Genomic DNA, 23852 nt, shown 5'->3' on the forward strand with positions numbered 1-23852 from the left:
CGCCTCCGTCTCTTGCTTCATTCCTTCCCTCCATCCTGTGCTTGGGACCTGTCAGAGCCAGAGGGTCAGGGGACAGACGGAAGAATATTTAATGTCACCTCCACGCTAACCATGGAGCGCTCTTCTGCCCCTCCTCCTCCCGCTGCTCTCCCCCTGGGTTGGTACCTGTAGCTCTGTCCGTCTGTCCCTCTGTCTGTCCCAGTAGTCCAACCTCTCCCCTTTCCTCTGTCATACTGGGTCAGTCCTGTCCATCCAACCTGCACACCATAACAATCTTTCAACAGATGACCTTTACATAACGTTTTGCCATTTCATACTTAGAAAGCACCATTGACCACTAGAAAATAACTTGAGTCATCCCTTCAGCACATTTGTTGATGAAAGGTTTTCCTGTTATTTGAACATTTGACAGGATTCTCTTGGCACTCTGATACTTTCTTAGCATTAAAAGGGCAATATGCAGTTGCTACATCCCATTTTTGGACTTATAAACTAATGATATATACCCATTGATTATTGAAGAATATAACTTATAAATGCCTCAGGAGCTTAGTTCAACTGTTGTACCCCATCAAAACTCAAAGAATAAGCTTGTTTTACTCCAATGTAAACACAGTGCATGTAAACAAACACTGTAGTCTCAACATGGTTAAATCTATCATTTTAATATCATCAATGGTCAGTACTTGCATCCATAGCTCTGTCTATGAATTTGAGAGTGGTTGTATTTCTCCAGGCCCATCCCTCTGCTTTTTACTGAAAAGCAGAGGGATGCTTTTATTGTTTCAACTGCGCCTTGCCCCTTTAATCATTTTCTTGTGCAATACACATCCTGGAGGGTAAAAGAACCACAGTGATTCAGCAACTACCAACAACTGCCAACTCAAACCATCAGTGGTGCAGTGACAAAATTCATTTTTTATTGCTGAAAAACAAACTAGCACATTGATTGACACATTGATTCACCCTTGACATTCTGAGAACACATTGATTGATGTTCATTGCCTGCAGCTGCCTGTATGTCTGTGTGTTTCTCTGTAGTCTGTTGGGTGACTAAAGCCTCTTTCTCTCCCTCTCTCTCTCTCTTTCCCTCCCCTCTATCCAGAGTCAGACCAGGAGGAAGACGAGGGTACGCAGTGGAGCTGCACTGCCTGCACCTTCCTCAACCACCCCGCCCTCAACCGCTGTGAACAGTGCGAGTTCCCACGGCACTTCTGAGCCACAAAGACGCCGACAATATCCAACACCCTGCTCCACTTTTCTATGAGAGTCAAAGAAACTAGATTTGAAAGGTTTTTCTTTTGCTAGTGGTAAGAAAATGAATGGACAGGGTTTGTAGTTTTTTTCCATTTTGGGCCTGTTTCTTTTCCCCCCCCTCCTCCGAGGTTTGTAGAATGCTGAAGGCTTGACTGGATAGTGTTTACAGGTTGTGTTACTTTACTTAGCCAGCAGAGTTGGATGATACCTCACCTTGGAGTCTCTGCATGCGTGGGGTCATCCCCCTTCCCTGCTCAACGCTCAACGGGCGACTTTACCCCTGGGGATGCCTCGCTGCTTCCTTATACAGTATTATCGGTGTCCTGCAGTGTGCACACACACACGCACGAAAACCAACATGGGTGCCTTTGCTGATTTGTGATGGCCTAATCAGGAATGGGAACTTTGGTCAGCTGTCACCTCACACCTGAAGGGAAAACTAACAGACTACTTGTGGACTATTTGTTTGGTTTCTGTTTCTATAGGATGGCTGGGGGAAACTCAGTGTTATTACTGCCACCAAAACCTGCCTCTCGTTCTCCCCTGTAGTGTCCCTTATCAATCTCTTCAATCTACAGTAAAAAGAACGGAAAATAAATTGCATGCTTTATGTGTACAGTACATAGGGGGAGGAAATACCCCTGAGCTTTTTACTGTACATAATTTTTGAATGTGCCTTAAATGCCTTCTTCCTCACACTATGAAACACTTGTATTTCCTGTAAGCATAGCTTTATAGACTTTAATAACTTTGTTTTGTTTCCATTTTCTTTCAAACCAATAAGCACAGTGTCCCTTTTAAGCTCTTTACTTGATTTCTGTGAGAATTTTAAGTATCGCGTTAAAAAAAAGGGGGGGAAAAAGGGGGAGCAGTTGTATGAAAACTCTGCAGTCCTGAAGCTTCGTTCACTCCGTCTGTTGTTCATCGCTTGTGTAAATGCAGATTTCCCTGTGTACGATCTGTAGATGCGGCAAAATCGAAAGATGGACGAGTTTTCTAGGATGCCAGAGCTCTTGGACTGGTGAGAAAAAAAAGCTCCGAAGCAGAATGACATCTTATCTGACAACTGGAATGTAGGTTTAATATTTGGGGACTTTTACACCTCAGCGTCACGAGACCCATGAATTTTTCAGTTCATCCTAAAACTTGCATCAAAATAGACGCTTTCAAATCGGATGGAAGAAAAGACTTTGGTAATTGTATTAAAGGTGTTGTCTATGTACAGCTTGGTGGAAGGAAACTGTTTCCCGAGGGCTTTCAGAAATCAGACTATTTTGCTATGCAGTATAAATTGGGTTTTCTAGAGTGTTCCAAAGATCAGAATGAATATGTTTTAAAAGTATTCCTGTTTCAAAATCAGCAGATATTTATATAGGTATGTGCTTTACCATATCTCCTCCTGGCCAGAAGTTTAGAATATATCCTCCAAAAAAAAAAAGACGACAAGGGACAGTGCCATCTTTACATTTCTAGTAAAGTGAGACAAAATGGTGACTGTCCTCTTTGTATCTTGTTTTTATTTGGTTCCATTTGTCCTGTGAAGCTTTTGTTTGATGCGGATGGTTTAAAAGTTTACCATTGTAATGATTTTACCTTAATTGTGGAATAGTTTATTATTCTTTGTGAAGTTTTTTTTACATGTTGCCTTACATTAATGCCTTAGATTGGCATTTGTATTGATTATGTATGCAGTCACAAATCAAGATTTTTATTTTTTTTATTTTTACCAAAGCATAGTATATTGTTTAAAACAATTAGGTAGAAGCTAAATTCTTTGTCTCTCTTAAGCACTTATGTCATGTTTTTTTTTCTTTCTCTAAAAACCCCAAAGAAACCCAGTTTTCAGCTTTATCTGCAAAGCTCGTTGTGAAGAGTCAGTTCATACTTGTTTTATTAATAAAACAAAATAAAATAATTTGGATATCTAAAGTGTTTTTGATTTTAGCTGGGAAGTTATTTGTAAAAAAGAAAATGAAAAAAATCTATTCTGGATTTCTTATTGGATATTCTACATGTTGATTCCATTCCATTGGTTGTTGGCTTGTGGTGACGTGATGACAATTGTCTTTGGATCATTTCTCCTCACTCCAATAGATGGCAGTAGAGACCTAAAATAGTTGGTACGGTAAAGTGCAGGGAGCTTGGCAGTGTGTAAATGAGATGGATAATCAGACAATTGCCAATGACTTATGTTTAATATGGATAAGAAAAATGACAAGGACAGCATTATTCTGCATACCATACAGGTCAACATCCATTTTGTCTTATAGCTTCCCTCAGTTTGAGGCTACATGATAAAACAACACATGCTGCTTTGAATATATTTAAGTCAATACTAGATTCAAAATGAACTAGCATCATTCAGGAGACAGTAGTGCATTGCACTTGACATAACACATTCAGCTCAGATTGCTACATTTCAGGCTTTCCTCTAGTCTGCTGAAGACTAGTGTGTTTAATGCTTACAGAGAAATGATCACAGGTCTTGCATGTTAGAAAGGAATGTGGCTGATTCGGAACCTCTGAATCAGAGGCACCAGCTCTGACATATTGAGGGTGTGTGGGTACACACTCATCACATAGTCTACCATGCTGTGGGGGAAGAGGGTGCTGAGCTGGTTCTTCACACTCCTCCTCTGCTCACTCTCTGGAGCTTTACCTCCATTTGACCTGGTCATCCCCACTCTCTCGCCAGAGAGGCCCTGTCCCGGGCTGTGTTCTGGGAGGCTGTGACTCTGCCTTTGTAGGGGAGGACTCTGGAAGTACTGCTGCTCTGTGAAATGGATATGGTTACTGTGTACAGCATAGGAGCACCCTCCTAGCTTTGACTGGAGATGTTGGTGTCTGTACATGCACAGGCTGCACTCAAAGCTTTGTGAGTCGTCACAGCCACACTGTGGCAGTTTTTGCGGGGAATCCCAGGCTGAGGAGAGTCTACCCAGGCTGAGCCTCTGTTGGTTGCTGGCGTGGCTGCTGGAAGTGCTGGAAGGGTAGAAGTCCCCACTGTGCTGGCTGCAGTTGGCCACCCCACTGCTGTAGGTGTAGGACACCACTGGCCCCTTGGTGTTGTTGGTCTGGTCCTGGACATAGAGTCTGGATAGGGAGGCTTCCAGGGAGCTGAAGGCCTCGTCAGTGTCTGGGCTGGGGCAGAGGCGGAGGCTGGACCTGTGGTGTAGAGTTGGGCTGCCTGTTTTTCTCTGGCTGGTGAACTGATCGCTAGGCGAAGCCCTGTGGGAATGGGAATGCTCTTCTTTTATAAGGGGAGGCGGTGTGGATAGATATCTGTATAGATGAGTAGTAGTTAGATCCAGCTCATAAGGGGATGTGTAAGGGTGGGCCTCCTGGCTGACTTCCTGGATCAGAGCAGGGCTGGGGCCTGAGGGGAGAAATGACCGCTCCCTGTCTGTTTGAGCAGTAGGTTTGCTCTTGGCTCTCAGCTCATCTGCCACAGACAGCTGTGATTGGTTGGAGCGCTCTGGGTGGTAGAACTTGCACTTCACTCCGTAAGTACACTTCTTTCCTGGAAAGAAACAAATAAGGAATATTTATGGGCTTTCAAAACAGGGCTTGCAGATGTACCATGTATCTCTTTAAAGAGACTGTCAACAAGGATGTTTGTCCGTCTGAGTGCACTGTCCCCCCTTCTTCAGTACTGTAAACACACTTGGCAAGGCAAACAAAAATAAAGTCTGGTCACCAGCCTGTTTTTGATCCCCTAGGTACACGGTGGAGTGCTATGAGGGAGCTTTATACTCCCCTGACAGGAGTAATAATAATAATAATCCCAGGCCTGCCGTTTAATCTGAAGCTCTACTATCCTGGGTGTCGATAAAAAGGCCTTTTGTTTGTGAGTGGTACTGTGCCTTGGAGGGGAGCTGCTCTCTTATGGCCAACAGGCAACCAAATAAAATCACAAGACCCAACTGCTAATCACAAACTGGAAATCAAATCCTGCTCAGCTGGCTCATATTGGAGTTACAGTCGAAACCCCCCAGATAAATGAGAAAGGAAACTGAACATAAAAGTGTGTATTGTAAAAAAAATATCTACCAACCATACGGGCAATGCTGCTGCTTGTTTTCTGGGGTCCACTGCTTTTTCATCAGAAAGTTGTCAATCGTTGGGCCATTCCTTCCCAGAGGATCATCTGGAGGCATGAACCTTGAATATAAAGTCATAGAAAGATGAAAGTAAGCATGATGCTCAAAACTCTTGGAAGCCATGCCTTTGTTACAGATCTATCATATGTTTACAAGCTGGAGTGATTCTGTAGGTGGTGGAACCATCTCTCTCGTACTGTATCCCCTGTCCCCAACCCCAATTTAAAATGGTTTATATCCTCCTTATAGGCCCTGCATCAGGTACCCTCATAGATGTTAAGGGCTTGTAAGTAAGCATTTCACAGCAAGGTCTACGCCTGTTCTATTCGGCGCCTGTGACAAATTAGATTTGATTTGACCTTTGCTGAGCGATTCAGTGTTGAGACTTACTTGTCATTGGCGAAGCTGTACATCAACAGCCTTTCCTCTATAAACGTCTTCCACTCTGGCCTCTCTATCTGCAGGTCTCTGTAGTTGTCATTGGACACAACGATGCCGTCGGACTCGTAGGCCAGCTTGACGATGTAGCGGTCGTCGTAACACACCACTCTCTTCCCGTTGACGCAGCGTGACGGGGTGTACACCAGGATCGTCCTCTTCTCCAGCTCATGGAGGATGTGCTGATCTGCTGGGCCACGTGACAAGAGGTTAGGGTTTCACAGAGTTGATGGGTCATATGTCAGCCATTAACAAGACATGGTTTTTGTCCCAAATGGCACATTTTTCCCTATATAGTGCACTACTTTTGACCTGAGCCTTTTGACCAAAGCCCTATGGGCCCTGGTCACAGGTAGTGCACTACATAGGGAAAATGGTGCCATTTGGTCTAAAGACATTGGTGTGAACAACAATTCTCAGTTATAAAAGACCATAAAGAAGATTGAAACCTGGACCATTAATGTCCCTTACGAAAAAAAAGATTGCAGTCAGAGTGCAGTATAACAGCAATATGCTGCAATACTTTGTCCATACTGCAGTCATTTTGCAGTGTAACTACAGCTACAGTGCAGTATAACTGCAGTTCAACTGCAGTTATTCTGCAAAATACCACAGCACTCGTACTGCAGTTTCAAAACTAATCTGTTTTGTAAGGGATTGTAGATCTCTGTGTGTTGTTGACTGTTAGCACCACAGTGCCATCTAGCCCTGGTCAGACAGTATAACAGGTGTGTGTCCTACCTGTCATGGGGGCCTCGGGACTGGGCTGCTCCTTCCTCCACAGGGGCACGAACACAGTGATGTCACGAAGACCCCTCTCCAGAAACCACCTGACTGCCAGCAGCAGCCCCCGGCATGAAAACACTTGCTTGTTGCCATGGCTACAAAGACAGAGTATGAAAATTAGCTTCCTTTTTTCACTTCTAAACAGCTGTCACGTCTCTTTTCCCTTCTCGGAAATCCTGTCAGCCGTGTGACCCAACTACTCCAATTCATGTGAACTCTTTTGCAGAACCACAGCAAAGACACTTGTGTGTCCTTCAATCCCAGAAACCAGCCTTAAGGGAAAACTTTCTCCCCAAATGACTATAAACTGGAATAACAGGAAGTCTCAGAATCTCTGTGTGCATCTTCAACAACACTACTCTTCTGTTCTTGGAAAAGCTTGGATAAGGTATAATGTTACACTTATTTAACCTCGCATGACAGATGTGAGCTGCAGCATCCTGTATGGTAGTGGCGTGATGTCTCCAGCGGAACTTTAGACAGGTCTAAGACTGGTTGCGCGGAGGCCTCAAAGGGCCTGACTGACAGCAGCTCACTGAGAGAGGATGAGGATGAGGATTTGCCTACAGGCATCAGTAAATAGAGCAATCAACCATCAGGAAGTGGTAGGCAGCTTTGCACCAAACATAAGACCTCATTGCCTATTTTTAAACCACTGGGGCAACCGAACCCAACAACAACACTAGAACAACAATGATGTTATAGAAAATACACAATGATGAGTAGAAAGATGTCCTTTGCTTAGAAAGTTGAGACAGTCTTTTGGGTAGATTTTTTTTTTCTCCAGTCAGACAGAGTCCTTTCGGGACAAGCAAACTCAGGACTTGAGTAATCAAAGGTGGCTTTGTAAGAAAACTGCACAGTCACTGAGATATCTGCCAAAGGGGTGAGTATGAGAGGAGTGACTGTGCCTTAGAAGTAGAAACCTTCAAAAGTTCAGCGACAGTCCCCCACAAAAAGCAGATCTAATTCAAGACGAGTGATCTGTGTCAGAAAGAAAATCTCCGATTTATGAGAAGTGAACATTGTTGTTTTGTTCCTCTCAGTTTCTGCTATAGTTTCATCCCCTCCCTCCCATCACCTGTTGATTATCGCAGAGTATTTTTAACTATTTTTTTCTCTCACTATTGTTATAGCATATCTGATGCTATTGATCGATAGCCAATTGCCATTGCATCTGAATACGAGTTATTTATGTTGAAGGCAAAGGTCATCCTCTCATACACCTGTGGTCACCTGCCAGCCACCGCAGATTCTTCTGAAATTCACCTCAAAGCATCGCCCACTCTCACTTCCCTCTCTATTAATGAGGAAGCGTGAGATGAGTTGGTCTGTGAAGTGAAACTGGAGTGGATATAGCATTCAGTTACTGGCACGCAATGGTAACACCGTTATTTATACCTCAGTGGGTAACATCTGCCCAGAATAGGACAAGTCAGGTAGCCGCATAGAGTAAAAATGAAAGGAACATTGATGTACTACTTCACATGCTCTCTATGGGGGCAATGTACCGTGACAATACAGGTACTGTTCGTGACCAGATAAATCCCTATGTGCTGTTGTGTTTTTTTTCTCATTAGTACTTACATTACCATCATTTGTGCCAGCATTTCATCCAGTACTCTGTCTTTATCCCTCTAATGCTACAATCCCTATAGTCCTAAATGGAGGATCAGTAAACTCACCTCATGGCCACATTGCTCCCATCAATGACCACTGGTCTGAATCCCCCAGTGGGATCCCTGTCTGTAGCTGAGCTGGGCCGCAGGGGCTGGCTGGGCTGGGGAGAGCTGCAGCCTCGGGGGATCAGCTGTGGGCTGGAGTAGGCTGAGCGGCTGACTGGTATGGATGGGGTGGTGGTAGTGGGGGTCTGGCAGGTCTTGATCAGCTCCTCCAGTATGTCGTTTGTCTGGGCGTCATGGCGCAGGCTCTCCAACACGCGCACAATGTCACTGTGGGAGTAGCCCAGCTTGAGGAAGCGCTCCACTTTTCCATGCTGCTGGTCCATGCTGCTGGTCCTCAGCTCGGTTAGGCTTCCTCCCTCAGTTCTGTCAGTGTCTCTAAGTAGTCTAGGTGTCCTCCTTCCAGGCTCCTGGCAGGGCTCTGTCTGTCGGGGAATCCTCCTCGCCTCCCTTTTCTATCATTTCATCATGGTTTCCACAGCAACAGTGTCAGTTTTGGAAGATTTGACAGGTGCAGAAGAGGCGAGGGTTGAGGTGAGGCATTCTCTGGTTCTGTAAACACAGGAAGTATCATGGTGGAGTCACAGGGACTTTTAGACACTTTGAATGTGGTTAGACTGGCAGCGATAGAATTGGCTGCTTGCGCACCCACAGCCTCATGATCACGCACGCACGTCATAACAGGTCGAGAAAGCCCCTGTAGTCTCAGGCCAACTTAAATAAAGCCCTGCTCTTAATGCTTTCATTTGGTGTCTGATACCAGTGTCCGTTGTCATAAGAAATATACACCACTGGAATCGTTGAGGATGTTGGTCTCAAAACAGAAATGTTTTATGATATTTGTTTTGCAAAAACTTGAACACCAATCCAGTCAGACATCTTCTAAAGATAATCTGGAAAACCCCAATCATTATTTTACAAAGTGACTGCGCTAATGACTGGGAGGGTGAAAGTGACATGCATCCCATACAGGTTCAGCCCACCCTTTACCTTCTATTCTGGTTCCGGACTCTAAGAATAGCAAGAAGTTGTCAACAATACTAAGATAACGTGTATTTTACACAGATCGTAGACAGTGAACAGTGAACAAGCCCTCAGTGAAACCCCTTATCTCTATTTTAGAATGTGAAGTTACACTTGTATGCACACATACAATTGTTAGGCCTTATGTGAAATGCCATCCACCCCCATCATTTGTTCCTTCATAGCACCCTTTCTTCCTGATTTGCATTCGACTTTGAAAGGCAGTGGTGTCATCGGTTGGATAAAGAGACTTGGATAAAGAGGAAGTAAATGTCAGGCTAAGACGAACATCGCCACGTTTTAGTATAAACTCGAACAAAGAAGATTACCATTGCCAGTTAGTCATCTACATGCAGAACAAGTTGAAGATCAATTTACATTAAGGTACCCTACACCCCCATGTTCATTTGCATGTGAGAACAGTGTTTATGATCTTATACCTCTTCACAGCTTGAACAATCTACATGTAACCACATCCTCTCACACCACTTAATCTCAAACCAGAGATGAATCATTCTGCACCAGACTAGACACATGCCGACCTTATTTTTAAAATGTTATTACAACTTTATTTAACCAGGTAGGCCAGTTGAGAACAAGCTCTCGTTTACAACTGCGACCTGTCCAAGATAAAGCAAAGCAGTGCGACATAAACAACAGCACAGAGTTACACATAAACAAACGTACAGTCAATAACACAAAATAAAAGAAGAATTGGGGGAAAAAATGAAAAATCTATGTACAGTGTGTGAAAATGTAGAGTAGGGAGGTAGGCAATAAATAGGCCTTAAAAATAATAAAAATGTTGCATTAATACTAGAGTGATAGATGTGTAGATGATGATGTGCAAGTAGAGATACTGGGGTGCAAAAGAGCAAGAGGGTAAGTAATACTATCGGGATGAGGTAGTTGGGTGTGCTATTTACAGATGGGATGTGTACAGGTACAGTGATCGCTAACCTGCTCAGACAGCTGATGCTTAAAGTTAGCGAGGGAGATAGATATAGATATAAGACTCCAGCTTCTGATATTTTTGCAATTCGTTCCTGGAAGGAAAGGCGGCCAAATGAGGTTTGGCTTCGGGGATGGCCAGTGAAATATACCTGCTGGAGCGTGTGCTACGGGTGGGTGTTGCTATGGTGACCAGTGAGCTGAGATAAGGCGGGGCTTTACCTAGCAAAGACTTATAGATGACCTGGAGCCAGTGGGTTTGACGACGAATATGGAGTTAGGGCCAGCCAACGCGAGCATATAGGTCGCAGTGGTGAGTAGTATATGGGGGTCAAAAGTTTTAGAACACCTACTCAATCAAGGATTTTTCTTTATTTTTACAATCTTCTACATTGTAGAAATAATAGTGAAGACATCAAAACTATGAAATAACACATATGGAATAATGTAGTAACCAAAAAAGTGTTAAACAAATCAAAATATATTTTAGATGTGAGATTCTTCAAATAGCCACCCTTTGCCTTGATGACAGCTTTGCACACTCTTGGCATTCTCTCAACCAGCTTCAACTGGAATTCTTGAAGGAGTTCCCACATATGTTGAGCACTTGGCTGCTTTTCCTTCACTCTGCGGTCCATTTCAATTAACAGGTGTGCCTTCTTAAAAGTTCATTTGTGGAATTTCTTTCCTTCTTAATGTGTTTGAGCCAATCAGTTGTGTTGTGACACGGTATGGGGGTATACAGAAGATAGCCCTATTTGGTAAAACACCAAGCCCATATTGCATGGTCACTTTAACTCTACCTACATGTACATATTACCTCAATTACTGCGACTAACCGGTGCCCCCACGCACATTGACTGTGTACCTGTACCCCCTGTATATAGCCTTGCTATTGTTATTTTTTTTTAATGTTTTACTTATCTATTTTTTACTTAACACTTCTTTTTCTTAAAACTGCATTGTTGGTTAAGGGCTTGTAAGTAAGCATTTCACTGTAAGTTTGTATTCGGCGCATGTGACAAGTAAATAACATTTGATTTGATCATGGCGAGAACAGCTCAAATAAGCAAAGAGAAACGACAGTCCATCATTACTTTAAGGCATGAAGGTCAGTCAATACGGAAAATTTCAAGAACTTTTAAAGTTTCTTCAAGTGCAGTCACACAAACCATCAAGCGCTATGATGAAACTGGCTCTCATGAGGACCATCACAGGAAAGGAAGACCCAGAGTTACCTCTGGTGCAGAGGATCATTAGAGTTCCCAGCCTCAGAAATTGCAGCCCAAATAAATGCTTCAGAGTTCAAGTAACAGATACATATCAGCATCAATTGTTCAGAGGAGACTGTGAATCAGGCCTACATGGTCGAATTGCTGCAAAGAAACCACTACTTAAAGACACCAATAAGAAGAAGAGACTTGCTTAAGCCAAGAGACATGAGCAATGGACATTAGATCCAGTGGAGATTTGTCCTTTGGTCTGGAGTCCAAATGTGAGATTTTTGGTTCCAACTGCTGTGTCTTTGTGAGACACCCAGTGTGGGTGAACGGAAGATCTCCGCATGTGTATTTCCCACCGTAAAGCATGGATGAGGAGGTGTCAGGGTGTGGGCGTGCTTTGCTGGTGACAGAGACTGTGATTTATTTAGAATTCAAGGCACACTTAACCAGCATGGCTACCACAGCATTCTGCAGCGATACACCATCCCATCTGGTTTGGGCTTAGTGGGACTATCATTTGTTTATCAACAGGACAATGACCCAACACACCTCCAGGCTGTTTAAGGGCTATTTGACATAGAAGGAGAGTGATGGAGTGCTGCATCAGATGACCTGGCCCCCACAATCCCCCAACCTCAACCAAATTGAGATGGTTTGGGATGAGTCGGACCGCAGAGAGAAGGGAAAGCAGCCAACAAGTGCTCAGCATAAGTTGGAGCTCCTTCAAGACTGTTGGAAAAGCATTCCAGGTGAAGCAGGTTGAGAGAATGCTAAGAGTGTGCAAAGCTGTCATCAAGGCAAAGGGTGGCTATTTGAAGAATCTCAAATATATTTGTATTTGTTTAACACTTTTTTGGTTACTACATGATTCCATATGTGTTATTTCATAGTTTTATTCTATAATGTAGAAAATAGTAAAAACAAAGAAAAACCCTTGAATGAGTAGGTGTTTATATTACTCTTACAGAATATCCACGTGGGCGAAGATATTGGAAGTTTAATTAAAGCCTATTGGATGATAACTGGTTTTTACCTAGGACAGAAGAATTTATAACAGACTATTTCCGACGTAACATAGGTACAGCAGATCCCCTTAATGTATGGGACACTTTTAAATGTGCCTTTAGAGGCCATGCAATTCTATGCTCATCTCTAAAACAAAAGCAATTTAGTTCAAAAGAGTCCATATCAACAAAAGAAATAGAAGGACTAACAGTACAGATTGATAGAAATACAACTGTACCATAGAGACACAGAATAAGTTAGAAGAAAAACAAAAAGAAATGTAGGAACTTATTCAAGAAAGATCAAATGTAAAATGAACTCGGCAAAAAAATAAATGTCCTTTTTTAGGACCCTGTTTTTCAAAGATAATTTGTAAAAATCCAAATAACTTCACAGATCTTCATTGTAAAGGGTTTACACACTGTTTCCCATGATTGTTCAATGAGTCATAAACAATTAATAAACATGCACTTGTGGAACAGTCATTAAGACACTAACAGCTAACAGACGGTAATTAAGATCAGAGTTGTGAAAACTTAGGACACTAAACAGGCCTTTCTACTGACTCTGAAAAAAAACAAAAGAAAGATGCCCAGGGTCCATGCTCATCTGCGTGAACGTGCCTTAGGCATGCTGCAAGGAGGAATGAGGACTGCAGATGTGGCCAGGGCAATAAATTGCAATGTCCGTACTGTAAGAGGCCTAAGACAGTGCTACAGGGAGACAGGACGGACAGCTGATCGTCCTCAGGTATAGGATGGCAACAACAACTGCCCAAGTTACACAAGGAACGCACAATCCCTCCATCAGTACTCAGACTGTCTGCAATAGGCTGAGAGAGGCTGGACTGAGGGCTTGTAGGCCTGTTGTAAGGCAGGTCCTCACCAGACATTACCGGCAACAACGTTGCCTATGGGCACCGTCGCTGGACCAGACAGGACTGGCAAAAATTGCTCTTCACTGACGAGTCGTTGTTTTGCTTCACCAGGGGTGATGGTCAGATTTACATTTATCATCGAAGGAATGATCTTTACACCGAAGCCTGCACTGTGGAGCGGGATCGATTTGGAGGTGGTTGGTCCATTTTGGTCTGGGGCGTGGTGTCACAGCATCATCGGACTGAGCTGGTTGTCATTGCAGGGAATCTCAATACTGTGCGTTACAGGGAAGACATCCTCATCCCTCATGTGGTACCCTTCCTGCAGGCTCATCCTGACATGACCCTCCAGTATGACAATGCCACCAGCCATACTGCTCGTTCTGTGCGTGATTTCCTGTAAGACAGGAATGTCAGTGTTCCGCCATGGCCAGCGAAGAGCCCGGATCTCAATCTCATTGAGCACGTCTAGGACCTGTTGGATCGGAGGGTGAGGGCTAGGGCCATTCCCCCCAGAAATCCCCAGGAACTTGCATGTGCTTTGGTGCAAGAGTGGGGTAACATCTCACAGCGAGAACTGGCAAATCTGGTGCAGTCCATGAGGAGGAGATGCACTGCAGTACTTAATGCAGCTGGTGGCCACACCAGATACTGACTGTTACTTTTGATTTTGACCCCCCCTTTGTTCAGGGACACATTATTCCATTTCTGTTAATCACATGTCTGTGGAACTTGTTCAGTTTATGTCTCAGTTGTTGAATCTTATGTTCATACAAATATTGACACGTTAAGTTTGCTGAAAATAAACACAGTTGACAGTGAGAGGACGTTTCTATTTTTGCTGAGTTTATTACAAAAAATAAAGTGAACTGGATGGAATATGGAGAAAAATGCCCCATACTCTTTTTTTAATCTTCAACATAGAAATGCTACCAAAAATGATTTACTGAAACTAATGATGGAGTCACCCATGATTCATGATAGAATATTTTGAAAGAGAAAGCAAAGTACTTTAAGCATATGTTTTCATTTCAGTCTCCTCCATCTCCACTAACCAAAGTTAATTCTATGATTTTTTTTTCTATTAATAATGTAAAATGAAGAGCTGTAGACTCATGTGAAAGCCACATTACAGAGGAGGAACTTCTTGATGCTATTAAAGCCTTTAAGTCCGGGAAAACTCCAGGGCTGGATGACATACCAGTTGAGGTATACCAAACCTTTGTTGATGTACTCAGAGGACCATTATTAATATGTTTTAAACATTCCTATAAAAATGGTAGATTATCAGATACTCAACAAGAAGGTCTGATTTCATTATTCCTGAAACAGGAACCAGGTGGTAAATATAAAGATCCAGTCCGTTTCCAAAAATTGGAGGCTGCTTACACTTCAGTGATCTCGCAAAATGCATAGCGCAAAGAATTTAAAAGGTATTGTCGGATATTATTCCTCCTAATCAGACAGTTTTTTTGCTTAAAGGCACCTAAAGGACTCTCAGACTATGAGAAACAAGAGTCTCTGGTTGGATGAAACCAAGATTGAACACTTTGGCCTGAATGCCAAGTGTCACGTCTGGAGGAAACCTGGCACCATCCCTACGGTGAAGCATGATGATGGCAGCACCATGCTGTGTAGATGTTTTTGAGCGGCAGGGACTGTGAGACGAGTCAGAATCGAGGGAAAGATTAAGTGGAGCAAAGTATAGAGAGATCCTTGATGAAAACCTGCTCCAGAGCACTCAGGATCTCAGACTGGGGTGAAGGTTCACCTTCCAACAGGACAACGACCCTAAGCACATAGCCAAGACAACATAGGAGTGGCTTGTGTAGTGAGTAAAGGGTCTGAATACTTATGTAAATGTGATATTTCTGTTTTGCAAAAAATTCTAAAAACATGCTTTTGCTTTGTCATTATGGGGTATTGTGTGTAGATTGACGAGGGGGGTTCTTGGTATAGAAACACCATAATATAAATTAATTGAATTAAGCTAAAATATCAGAAATAAATCAAGGAGAATGGAATATGTTTGAAAAGTTTACGTTTAGATTTGATTGGAGAAAGAAAATAAGTGGGCCCTCAGGTCATGACTCAATACTGCCATCTGCAGGAAGATAACAAGATTCCAACATTCCATAGTACTCCATTACACCTAACTAGGAACCTACACAGAGTCCAGTAGGACAGTGTCACAAGGCTACATAGTCACAGGCCCACACTTCACCACTGTTTAAGGGAAAACACAGCTGTCCTTGATTGTGAGCTAGAATGAAATGTTGAATGAAATGTGTGCGACACAAGAGGTAAACAACGGTTTTCATCAATAGAATGAATGCAAGGAGCTACGGTGATATCATAAGTACATAGCCACAGGAAGTAGTTTGGGGGTGGATGTGCAGCGTTTGTACGCTAATACAGGACTAGTTAAGGCCCAGTGCACTACATTTGTGAAACATTTTTATTTGAGTGTTCACCAGCATTTGTAACTTGAGTCTGATAATTATCTGTACAAAACAGTTGATCTGATAATACTTGTGGAACATAAAAATACTTGCTTGATATCCACTACCGTTCAAAAGTTTGGGGTCACTTAGAAATGTCCTTGTTTTTGAAAGAAAGGCATTTTTTTTGTCCATTATTTGTCCATTGTTAATCTTGTAAATGACTATTGTAGCTGGAAACGGCTGATTTTTTATGGAATCTCTACATAGGTGTACAAAAGGCCCATTATCAGCAACCATCACTCCTGTGTTCCAATGTCACGTTGTGTTAGCTAATCCAAGTTTATCATTTTAAAAGGCTAATTGAACATTGGAAAACCCTTTTGCAATTATGTTAGCACAGCTGAAAACTGTTGTCCTGATTAAAGAAACAATAAAAATGGCCTTCTTTAGACTAGTTGAATATCTAGAGCATCAGCATTTGTGGGTTCGATTACAGACTCAAAATGGCCAGAAACAAAGAACTTTATTCTGAAACAGCCTATTCTTGTTCTGAGAAATGAAGGCTATTCCATGCGAGAAATTGCCAAGAAACTGAAGATCTCGAACAACACTATGTACGATTCCCTTCACAGAACAGCGCAAAACTGGATCTAACTAGAATAGAAAGAGGAGTGGGAGGCCCCAGTGCACAACTGAGCAAGAGGACAAGTACATTAGAGTGTCAAGTTTGAGAAACAGATGACTCAACAGTCCTCAACTGGCAGCTTCATTAAAAGTACCCGCAAAATACCAGTCTCAATGTCAACAGTGAAGAGGCGACTCCGGGATCCTGGCCTTCTAGGCAGAGTTGCAAAGAAAAGCCTCAGACTGGCCAATAAAAAGAATAGATTAAGACACAGACACTGGACAGAGGAACTCTGTCGAGAAGGCCAGCATCCCGGTGTCGCCCCTTCACTGTTGATGTTGAGACTGGTGTTTTGCGGGTCATTCAGTTGCCTGAGTACTTCAATGGTATAGGCAGTGTAGTCTTGTACAGTAACAGTGCCTCCCTTGTCCTCGCAGATGACTATAGAGGAAGTTATTCCTGAAATAAGGGATAGAAGCCTCTAGCTTGGATATACACTACATGACCAAAAGTATGTGGACACCTGCTCTTCAACTCATTGCAAAATCATAGGCATTAATATGGAGTTGGTTCCCCATTTGCTGCTATAACAGCCTCCACTCTTCTGGGAAGGCTTTCCACAAAGTTGGAAGCACATCTAGAATGTCATTGTATGCTGTAGCGTTAAGATTTCCTTTCACTGGAACTAAGGCGGCCTAGCCTGAACCATGAAAAACAGCCCCAGACCATTATTCCTCCTCCACCAAATTTTACAGTTGGCACTATGCATTGGGGCAGGTAGCGTTCTCCTGGTATCCGCCAAACCCAGATTAGTCCGTTGGACTGCCAGATGGTGAAGCGTGATTCATCACTCCAGAGAACACGTTTCCACTGCTCAAGAGTCCAATGGCGGCAAGCTTTACACCACTCCAGCCGACGCTTGGCATTGTGTGTGACTGCTCGACCATGGAAACCCATTTCATTAAGCTCCTGACAAACAGTTATTGGGCTGACGTTGCTTTCAAGGCAGTTTGGAACTCGGTAGTGAGGGTTGCAACCGTGGACAGATGATGTATACGTGCTACTCGCTTCAACGTTTGGCGGTCCTGTTCTGTGAGCTTGTGTGGCCTACCACTTCGCAGCTGAGCTGTTGTTGCTCCTAGACGTTTACACTTCACAATAACAGCACTTACAGTTGACCAGGGCAGCTCTAGCAGGGCAGACATTTGACAAACTGACTTGTTGGAAAGGTTGATCCCATGACAGTGCCACATTGAAAGTCACTGAGCTGTTCAGGATGGCCTTTCTAATGCAAACGTTTGTCTATGGAGATTGCAATGCTGTGTGCCCGATTTTATACACCTATCAGCAACAGTTTGGCTGAAACAGCCTAATCCACTAATTTAAAGGGGTGTCCACGTACTTTAGTATATATTGTGTATGTGTTTATGCAGCAGTCTGTAGTATGTGTCCACAGCTGGGTCAATAGGCCCACCCAGGTGGAATGAATGTAGATGGATCCATAAACACACTTTCCGTGGGGACAGAGGAGTTGCAATTTCTAAAGAACAGTTTCACATGCAATGTGATTATTAATTAGTTGTTGAAATGCGTTTCAGTTGTGTGTCCTGATATTCAGGCTGATTTGCTCCTATATGTATTATTTTGTAAGTACAGTTGAGGTAGGACGTTTACATACACTAAGGTTGGAGTCATTAAAACTCGTTTTTCAACCCCTCCACAAATTTCTTGTTAACAAACTATAGTTTTGGCAAGTCAGTTAGGACATCTACTTTGTGCATGATACAAGTAATTTTTCCAACAATTGTTTACAGACAGATTATTTCACTTATAATTCACTGTATCACAATTCCAGTGGGTCAGAAGTTTACATACACTAAGTTGACTGTGCCTTTAAACAGCTTGGAAAATTCCAGAAAATGACGTCATAGCTTTAGAAGCTTCTGATAGGCTAATTTACATCATTTGAGTCAATTGGAGGTGTACCTGTGGATGTATTTCAAGGCCTACCTTCAAACTCAGTGCCTCTTCGCTTGACATCACGGGAAAATAAAAATAAATCAGCCAAGACCTCAGAAAAAAATTGTAGACCTCCACAAGGCTGAGTCATCCTTGGGAGCAATTTCCAAATGCCTGAAGGTACCACGTTCATTTGTACAATCAATAGTGCGCAAGTATAAACACCATGGGACCATGCAGCCATCATACTGCTCAGGTAGGAGATGTGTTCTGTCTCCTTGAGATGAACGTACTTTGGTGCGAAAAGTGCAGATCCATCCCAGGACAACAGCAAAGGACCTTGTGAAGATGCTGGAGGAAAAGGTATCTATATCCACAGTAAAATGAGTCCTATATCGACAACGTGAAAGGCCGCTCAGCAAGGAAGAAGCCACTGCTCCAAAACCGCCATAATTTTAATAAAAATTTAAAAAGCCAGACTACGGTTTGCAACTGCACGTGGGGACAAAGATTGTACTTTTTGGAGAAATGTCCTCTGTTCTGATGAAACAAAAATATAACTGTTTGGCCATAATGACCTACACCTACACCACCCGATGCTACAGGAAGGCCATAAAGATCATCAAGGACATCAACCACCCGAGCCACTGCCTGTTCACCCCGCTGTCATCCAGAAGGCGAGGTCAGTACAGGTGCATCAAAGCTGGGACCGAGAGACTGAAAAACAGCTTCTATCTCAAGTCCATCAGACTGTTAAACAGCCACCACTAATATTGAGTGGCTACTGCCAACACACTGTCAATGACACTGACTCTACTCCAGCCACTTTAATAATGGGAATTGATGGGAAATGATGTAAATATATCACTAGCCACTTTAAACAATGCTACCTTATATAATGTTACTTACCCTACATTATTCATCTCATATGCATACGTAGATACTGTACTCTATATCATCGACTGCATCCTTATGTAATACATGTATCACTAGCCACTTTAACTATACCACTTGGTTTACATACTCATCTCATATGTATATACTGTACTCGATATCATCTACTGTATCTTGCCTATGCTGCTCTGTACCATCACTCATTCATATATCCTTATGTACATATTCTTTATCCCCTTACACTGTGTATAAGACAGTAGTTTTTTGGAATTGTTAGTTAGATTACTTGTTCGTTATTACTGCATTGTCGGAACTAGAAGCACAAGCATTTCGCTACACTCGCATTAACATCTGCTAACCATGTGTATGTGACAAATAAAATTTGATTTGATTTGATGTTTGGAAGAAAAAGGGGGAGGCTTGCAAGCTGAAGAACACCATCCCAACTGTGAAGCAAGGGGTTGGCAGCATCATGCTGTGGGGGTGCTTTGCTGCAGGAGGGTCTGGTGCTCTTCACAAAATAGATGGCCTCATGAGAAAGGAAATTTGAAGCAACATCTCAAGACATCAGTCAGGAAGTTAAAGCTTGGTTACAAATGGGTCTTCCCATTTGGACAATGACCCCAAGCATACTTCCAAAGTTGTGGCAAAATGGCTTAAGGACAACAAAGTCAAGGTATTGGAGTGGCCATCACAAAGCGCTGACCTCAATCCTATAGAAAATGTGTGGGCAGAACTGAAAGATTGTGTGCGAGCAGGAGGGTACAATGTGACATTTCACATTCTTAAAATAAATTGGTGATCCTAACTGACCTAAGACAGGACATTTTTACTAGGATTAAATGTGAATTGTGAAAAACTTTAAGTTTAAATGTATTTGGCTATGGTGTATGTAAACGTACGACTTCAACTGTATTTTGTGGTAAATAGTTCACTAGTTTATTGCACCATTTTCTTTCTCCAATCAAAAAATTATAATTGCACAACAGATATTATAAGTGATATCAACATTTTTGAGAAGTAGCATCCACACAAGGGAGCAGCTTCTTCTCAATGTATTTTTTAAACTGTAGACTTTTCAAATATTTTCCCTTCTCCTTTCTGTTGTTTATATTATGGCTATATTCCCACAAATATTCCTTTATGTAATTAAGCTTTTACGTGTATATTTTTCTGTCTTGATAATAAAAGTAATATTTAATTTGTAGAGCGCATTTGCCACGCTCAATGCACATGTGAAGCGCGTTGGTGCTTGCTTCTGTGTGCAAATCATTTGACCACTGCAGTTTGAGATGATTTATTTTTATTTCTGAAAATAATGAGATATTGACCTTTATTATATACGATTTATTCCTGAGACAGTGCCTTCAGAAAGTATTCAGATTTTTTTTTTTTGGTGTTACAGCCTCAATTAAAAATGGATTAATTTGAAATGTTGTGTCACTGGTTTACACACAATACCCCATAAGGCCAAAGTTGAATTATGTTTTTCAAAATTTGACAAATGAATAAAAAATGAAAAGCTGAAATGTCTTGAGTCAATAAGTATTCAACCCCTTTGTTATGGCAAGCCTATATAAGTTCAGCAGTAAAATGAATTGCATGGACTCATTCTGTGTGCAATAATAGTGCTTAACATGATTTTTGAATGACTATCTCATCTCTGTACCCCACACATACAATTATCTATGAGGTCCCTCAGTCGAGCAGTGAATTCCAAACACAGATTCAACCATAAAGATCAGAGAGGTTTTTCTATTCAGACAGGAATCTTTGGACTGTGCATTTGCATCTTGTTTCAATTTATCTCTTTATTTAGGTTGATGGCATGACGTTGAAACAATGACTTTGATTCAAACATACCATTTTACTATCAACATTGAAACAAGGCCAAATAACCAATGTCTAATATTCAACATCATTTCTACATGGAGTTTTCAACGCAATTTCTACATACACAGTACATAGATCTGATGATTATGCTGGAATTAGATTGATGCAACAACCTGTTAGTCAGGTTAAGTCAATGTATTTAAATTGAAGTTTTACCCTAATTTCAATGTTTACAATGCTGTTGGAAATGATATGAAAACAGAACTGGCTGATGACTGTGTGCCCAGTGGGTAGTCTCTTTTAAACACACACATATACTGTAATCAGGAAGACACATAAATCCAAATGAACTATCACAGAAACAAAAACGAACAAAAAAATGACATTGGCTCTAAGAAGTTACAAACATTTCCCTACTGTAAACCCTTGCAGCTCAACAAGATTTGGATATTAGATGCTAATTTTGCTCTCTCTCTACTTACTTTTGTGGTGGTTAGAAGAAGCATCAGCCTGCTTGTCTGGCAGCGAGCCTGTTGCTGTGTGAATGAGAGAGCCAACTCGGTCACGTTGAGAGACAGAACCTGTGTGTACTGTTTTTATTCATATGAGGAAGTCTCCTGAGACTTTACTCAGACCATTGCCAGCAAGGAAGCAAAAGACAAATGCAGTCATTTCACTTCCTCATTGTAGCCCCATGCAGAGTTTTGGCTAGAAAGCTTGTTGTATGTGAGCCCAGAGGGTTTTCCCCCTATCTCTGTTCTTCCTGGTGTGGCTACAACACAGTGGGTCTCCTTGAGACTTAATAGGGGAGAGTGGGGAAAGTTGAGCCTTTTTTTACACTCCGCTTCACAACATGCTTCGAAAAAAAGGTGCTAAATAGAACCATATAGGGTTCTTCATGTTTGTCCCCATAGGGGAACCCTTTTTGGTGCTAGGTAGAACCCTTTGCAAAGGGTTCTACCTATGACCCTCTATGTAGGGTTCTACCCAAAAAACATTTAATTATCTGAAGGTTCTGAAGGTTCAAGGAGAACCATTTCACTTTTGGAGGGTTCTTCCTAGAACCGTCTATGAACGGTTTCACCAGCCTTATTAGCATTTAAAATAACATTCTTTACGACAGTAATTACATATACTGTATAGTAAGGCCTTTCTTCAATTGTGTTAGGAAAGTCCTGGTTTACAGGCCACATCAGGCCTGCAAGTCACATTATGCTGGCTTGCAAAGTGATGTGTAATTCCAGTTTGAATCCGGACAGAGTTGGGTTAAGTGGCATTTTTTCACTTGCAACCTGCAATCAGAATGATTTGCTGGGGTAGGGAAGATTGAATACTGAGAGTACCTCAATCATCTAAACTGGAACAACCATCCCGGTAATGAGTGTAATATGTCATATAATGGAGGAAAGTCATACTTTTTCAATTCATTCAGGGGGAGGGTTTAGTATGGTTTTATTTAGTCCGGGGGAGGGTCATGTCATTTGTAATGGATTATATGTCATATAGCTCAGTGTTTGAGAATTAGTTGCATATTATATCTCAACGTGTGCCCGATGCTGCCCCTCATCCCTGACTCTCTGCTGGGCGCTCAATATCAAGTGCGCCTAGTGTGGTCTCAATGAAATGATCCATTGCCTATACTTTAGGCCATAGGCCTAGGGCTAGGCTGTATGGAGAGCATGCTTGGAGACGCACAGGGCAAATTTATATTTCTAAAAACATTTACAGTACCAGTCAAAGGTTTGGACACACCTACTCATTCAAGGGTTTTACTTTATTTTTTAAATATTTTTTTCTACATTGTACAATAATAGTGAAGACATCAAAACTATGAAATAACACATATGGAATCATGTAGTAACCAAACAAGTGTTAAACAAATCAAAATATATTTTAGATTCTTCAAAGTAGCCACCCTTTGCCTTGATGACAGCTTTGCATTCTCTCAACCAGCTTCATGATGTAGTCACCTGGAATGCTTTTCCAACAGTCTTGAAGGAGTTCCCACATATTCTGAGCACTTGTTGGCAGCTTTTCCTTCACCCTGTGGTCCAACTCATCCCAAACCATCTCAATTGCGTTGAGGTCGGGTGATTGTGGAGGCCAGGTCATCGGATGCAGCACTCCATCACTCTCCTTATGTGTAAAATAGCCCTTACACAGCCTGGAGGTATGTTTTGGGTCATTGTCCTGTTGAAAAACAAATGATAGCAACACTAAGTGCAAACCAGATGGGATGGTGTAGTGCTGCCAAATGCTGTGATAGCCATGCTGGTTAAGTGTGCCTTGAATTCTAAATAAACTACTGACAGTGTCACCAGCAAAGCACGCCCACACCATCACACCTCTTCCTCCATGCTTCACGGTGGGAACCACACACGGCGGTTGGAACCAAAAATCAAACATTTGGATGCCTCAGACCAAAGGCGACATTTCCATTTCCACTGGTCTAATGTCCATTGTTTCTTGGCCCAAGCAAGACACTTCTTATAATTATAATTATAATTGGTATCCTTTAGTAGTGTTTTTTTTGCAGCAATTTGACCATGAAGGCCTGATTCACACAGTCTCCTCTGAACAGTTGATGTTGAGATGTGTCTGTTACTTGAACTCTGGTGCGGTTAATTGCCCATTTCTGAGGCTGGTAACTCTGCAGCAGAGTTAACTCTGTGTCTTCCTTTCCTGTGGCAGTCCTCATGAGAGCCTGTTTCATCATAGCGCTTGATGGTTTTTGCAACTTCACTTGAAGAAACTT

General features: G+C 42.2%; 2 protein-coding genes across 21 annotated transcripts in view; one reads left to right on the forward strand and one right to left on the reverse strand.

The window, feature by feature from the left end:
* LOC109866705 (TGF-beta-activated kinase 1 and MAP3K7-binding protein 2) overlaps positions 1-3186 on the forward strand; it is a 70075-nt gene extending 66889 nt beyond the window's left edge. For 8 of the 19 annotated variants that reach the window (XM_020455498.2, XM_020455501.2, XM_020455502.2 and 5 more), the window contains 2 exons: positions 56-157; positions 1106-3186. In XM_020455498.2, the coding sequence (XP_020311087.1) occupies positions 56-157; positions 1106-1218 (215 nt within the window). In that variant the 3' untranslated portion in view covers positions 1219-3186. Of the gene's footprint in view, positions 1-55; positions 158-1105 lie in introns of those variants that run through there. The other 11 variants (XM_020455505.2, XM_020455506.2, XM_031800235.1 and 8 more) reach the window with 5 other exon arrangements.
* A 247-nt stretch (positions 3187-3433) lies between these two features.
* Positions 3434-21708, reverse strand: LOC109866707 (probable ribonuclease ZC3H12D). Of its 2 annotated transcripts, none has more exons than XM_031800236.1 (6): positions 21580-21708; positions 8267-8815; positions 6537-6676; positions 5748-5985; positions 5312-5418; positions 3434-4777 (listed from the first exon to the last, which is right to left on the reverse strand). In XM_031800236.1, the coding sequence occupies exons 2-6, from the start codon at positions 8587-8589 to the stop codon at positions 3750-3752; spliced, it is 1836 nt and encodes a 611-aa protein (XP_031656096.1). In that variant the 5' UTR covers positions 8590-8815; positions 21580-21708; the 3' UTR covers positions 3434-3749. The 2 variants fall into 2 exon arrangements, with proteins under 2 accessions (XP_031656096.1, XP_020311101.1); XM_020455512.2 differs by having other exon boundaries at positions 5748-5982; positions 21580-21704.
* Between the last annotated feature and the right edge of the window lie 2144 nt (positions 21709-23852).

Source organism: Oncorhynchus kisutch, linkage group LG21 (assembly GCF_002021735.2).
Source record: "Oncorhynchus kisutch isolate 150728-3 linkage group LG21, Okis_V2, whole genome shotgun sequence".
In the NCBI taxonomy this organism is placed as follows: Eukaryota; Metazoa; Chordata; class Actinopteri; order Salmoniformes; family Salmonidae; genus Oncorhynchus; species Oncorhynchus kisutch.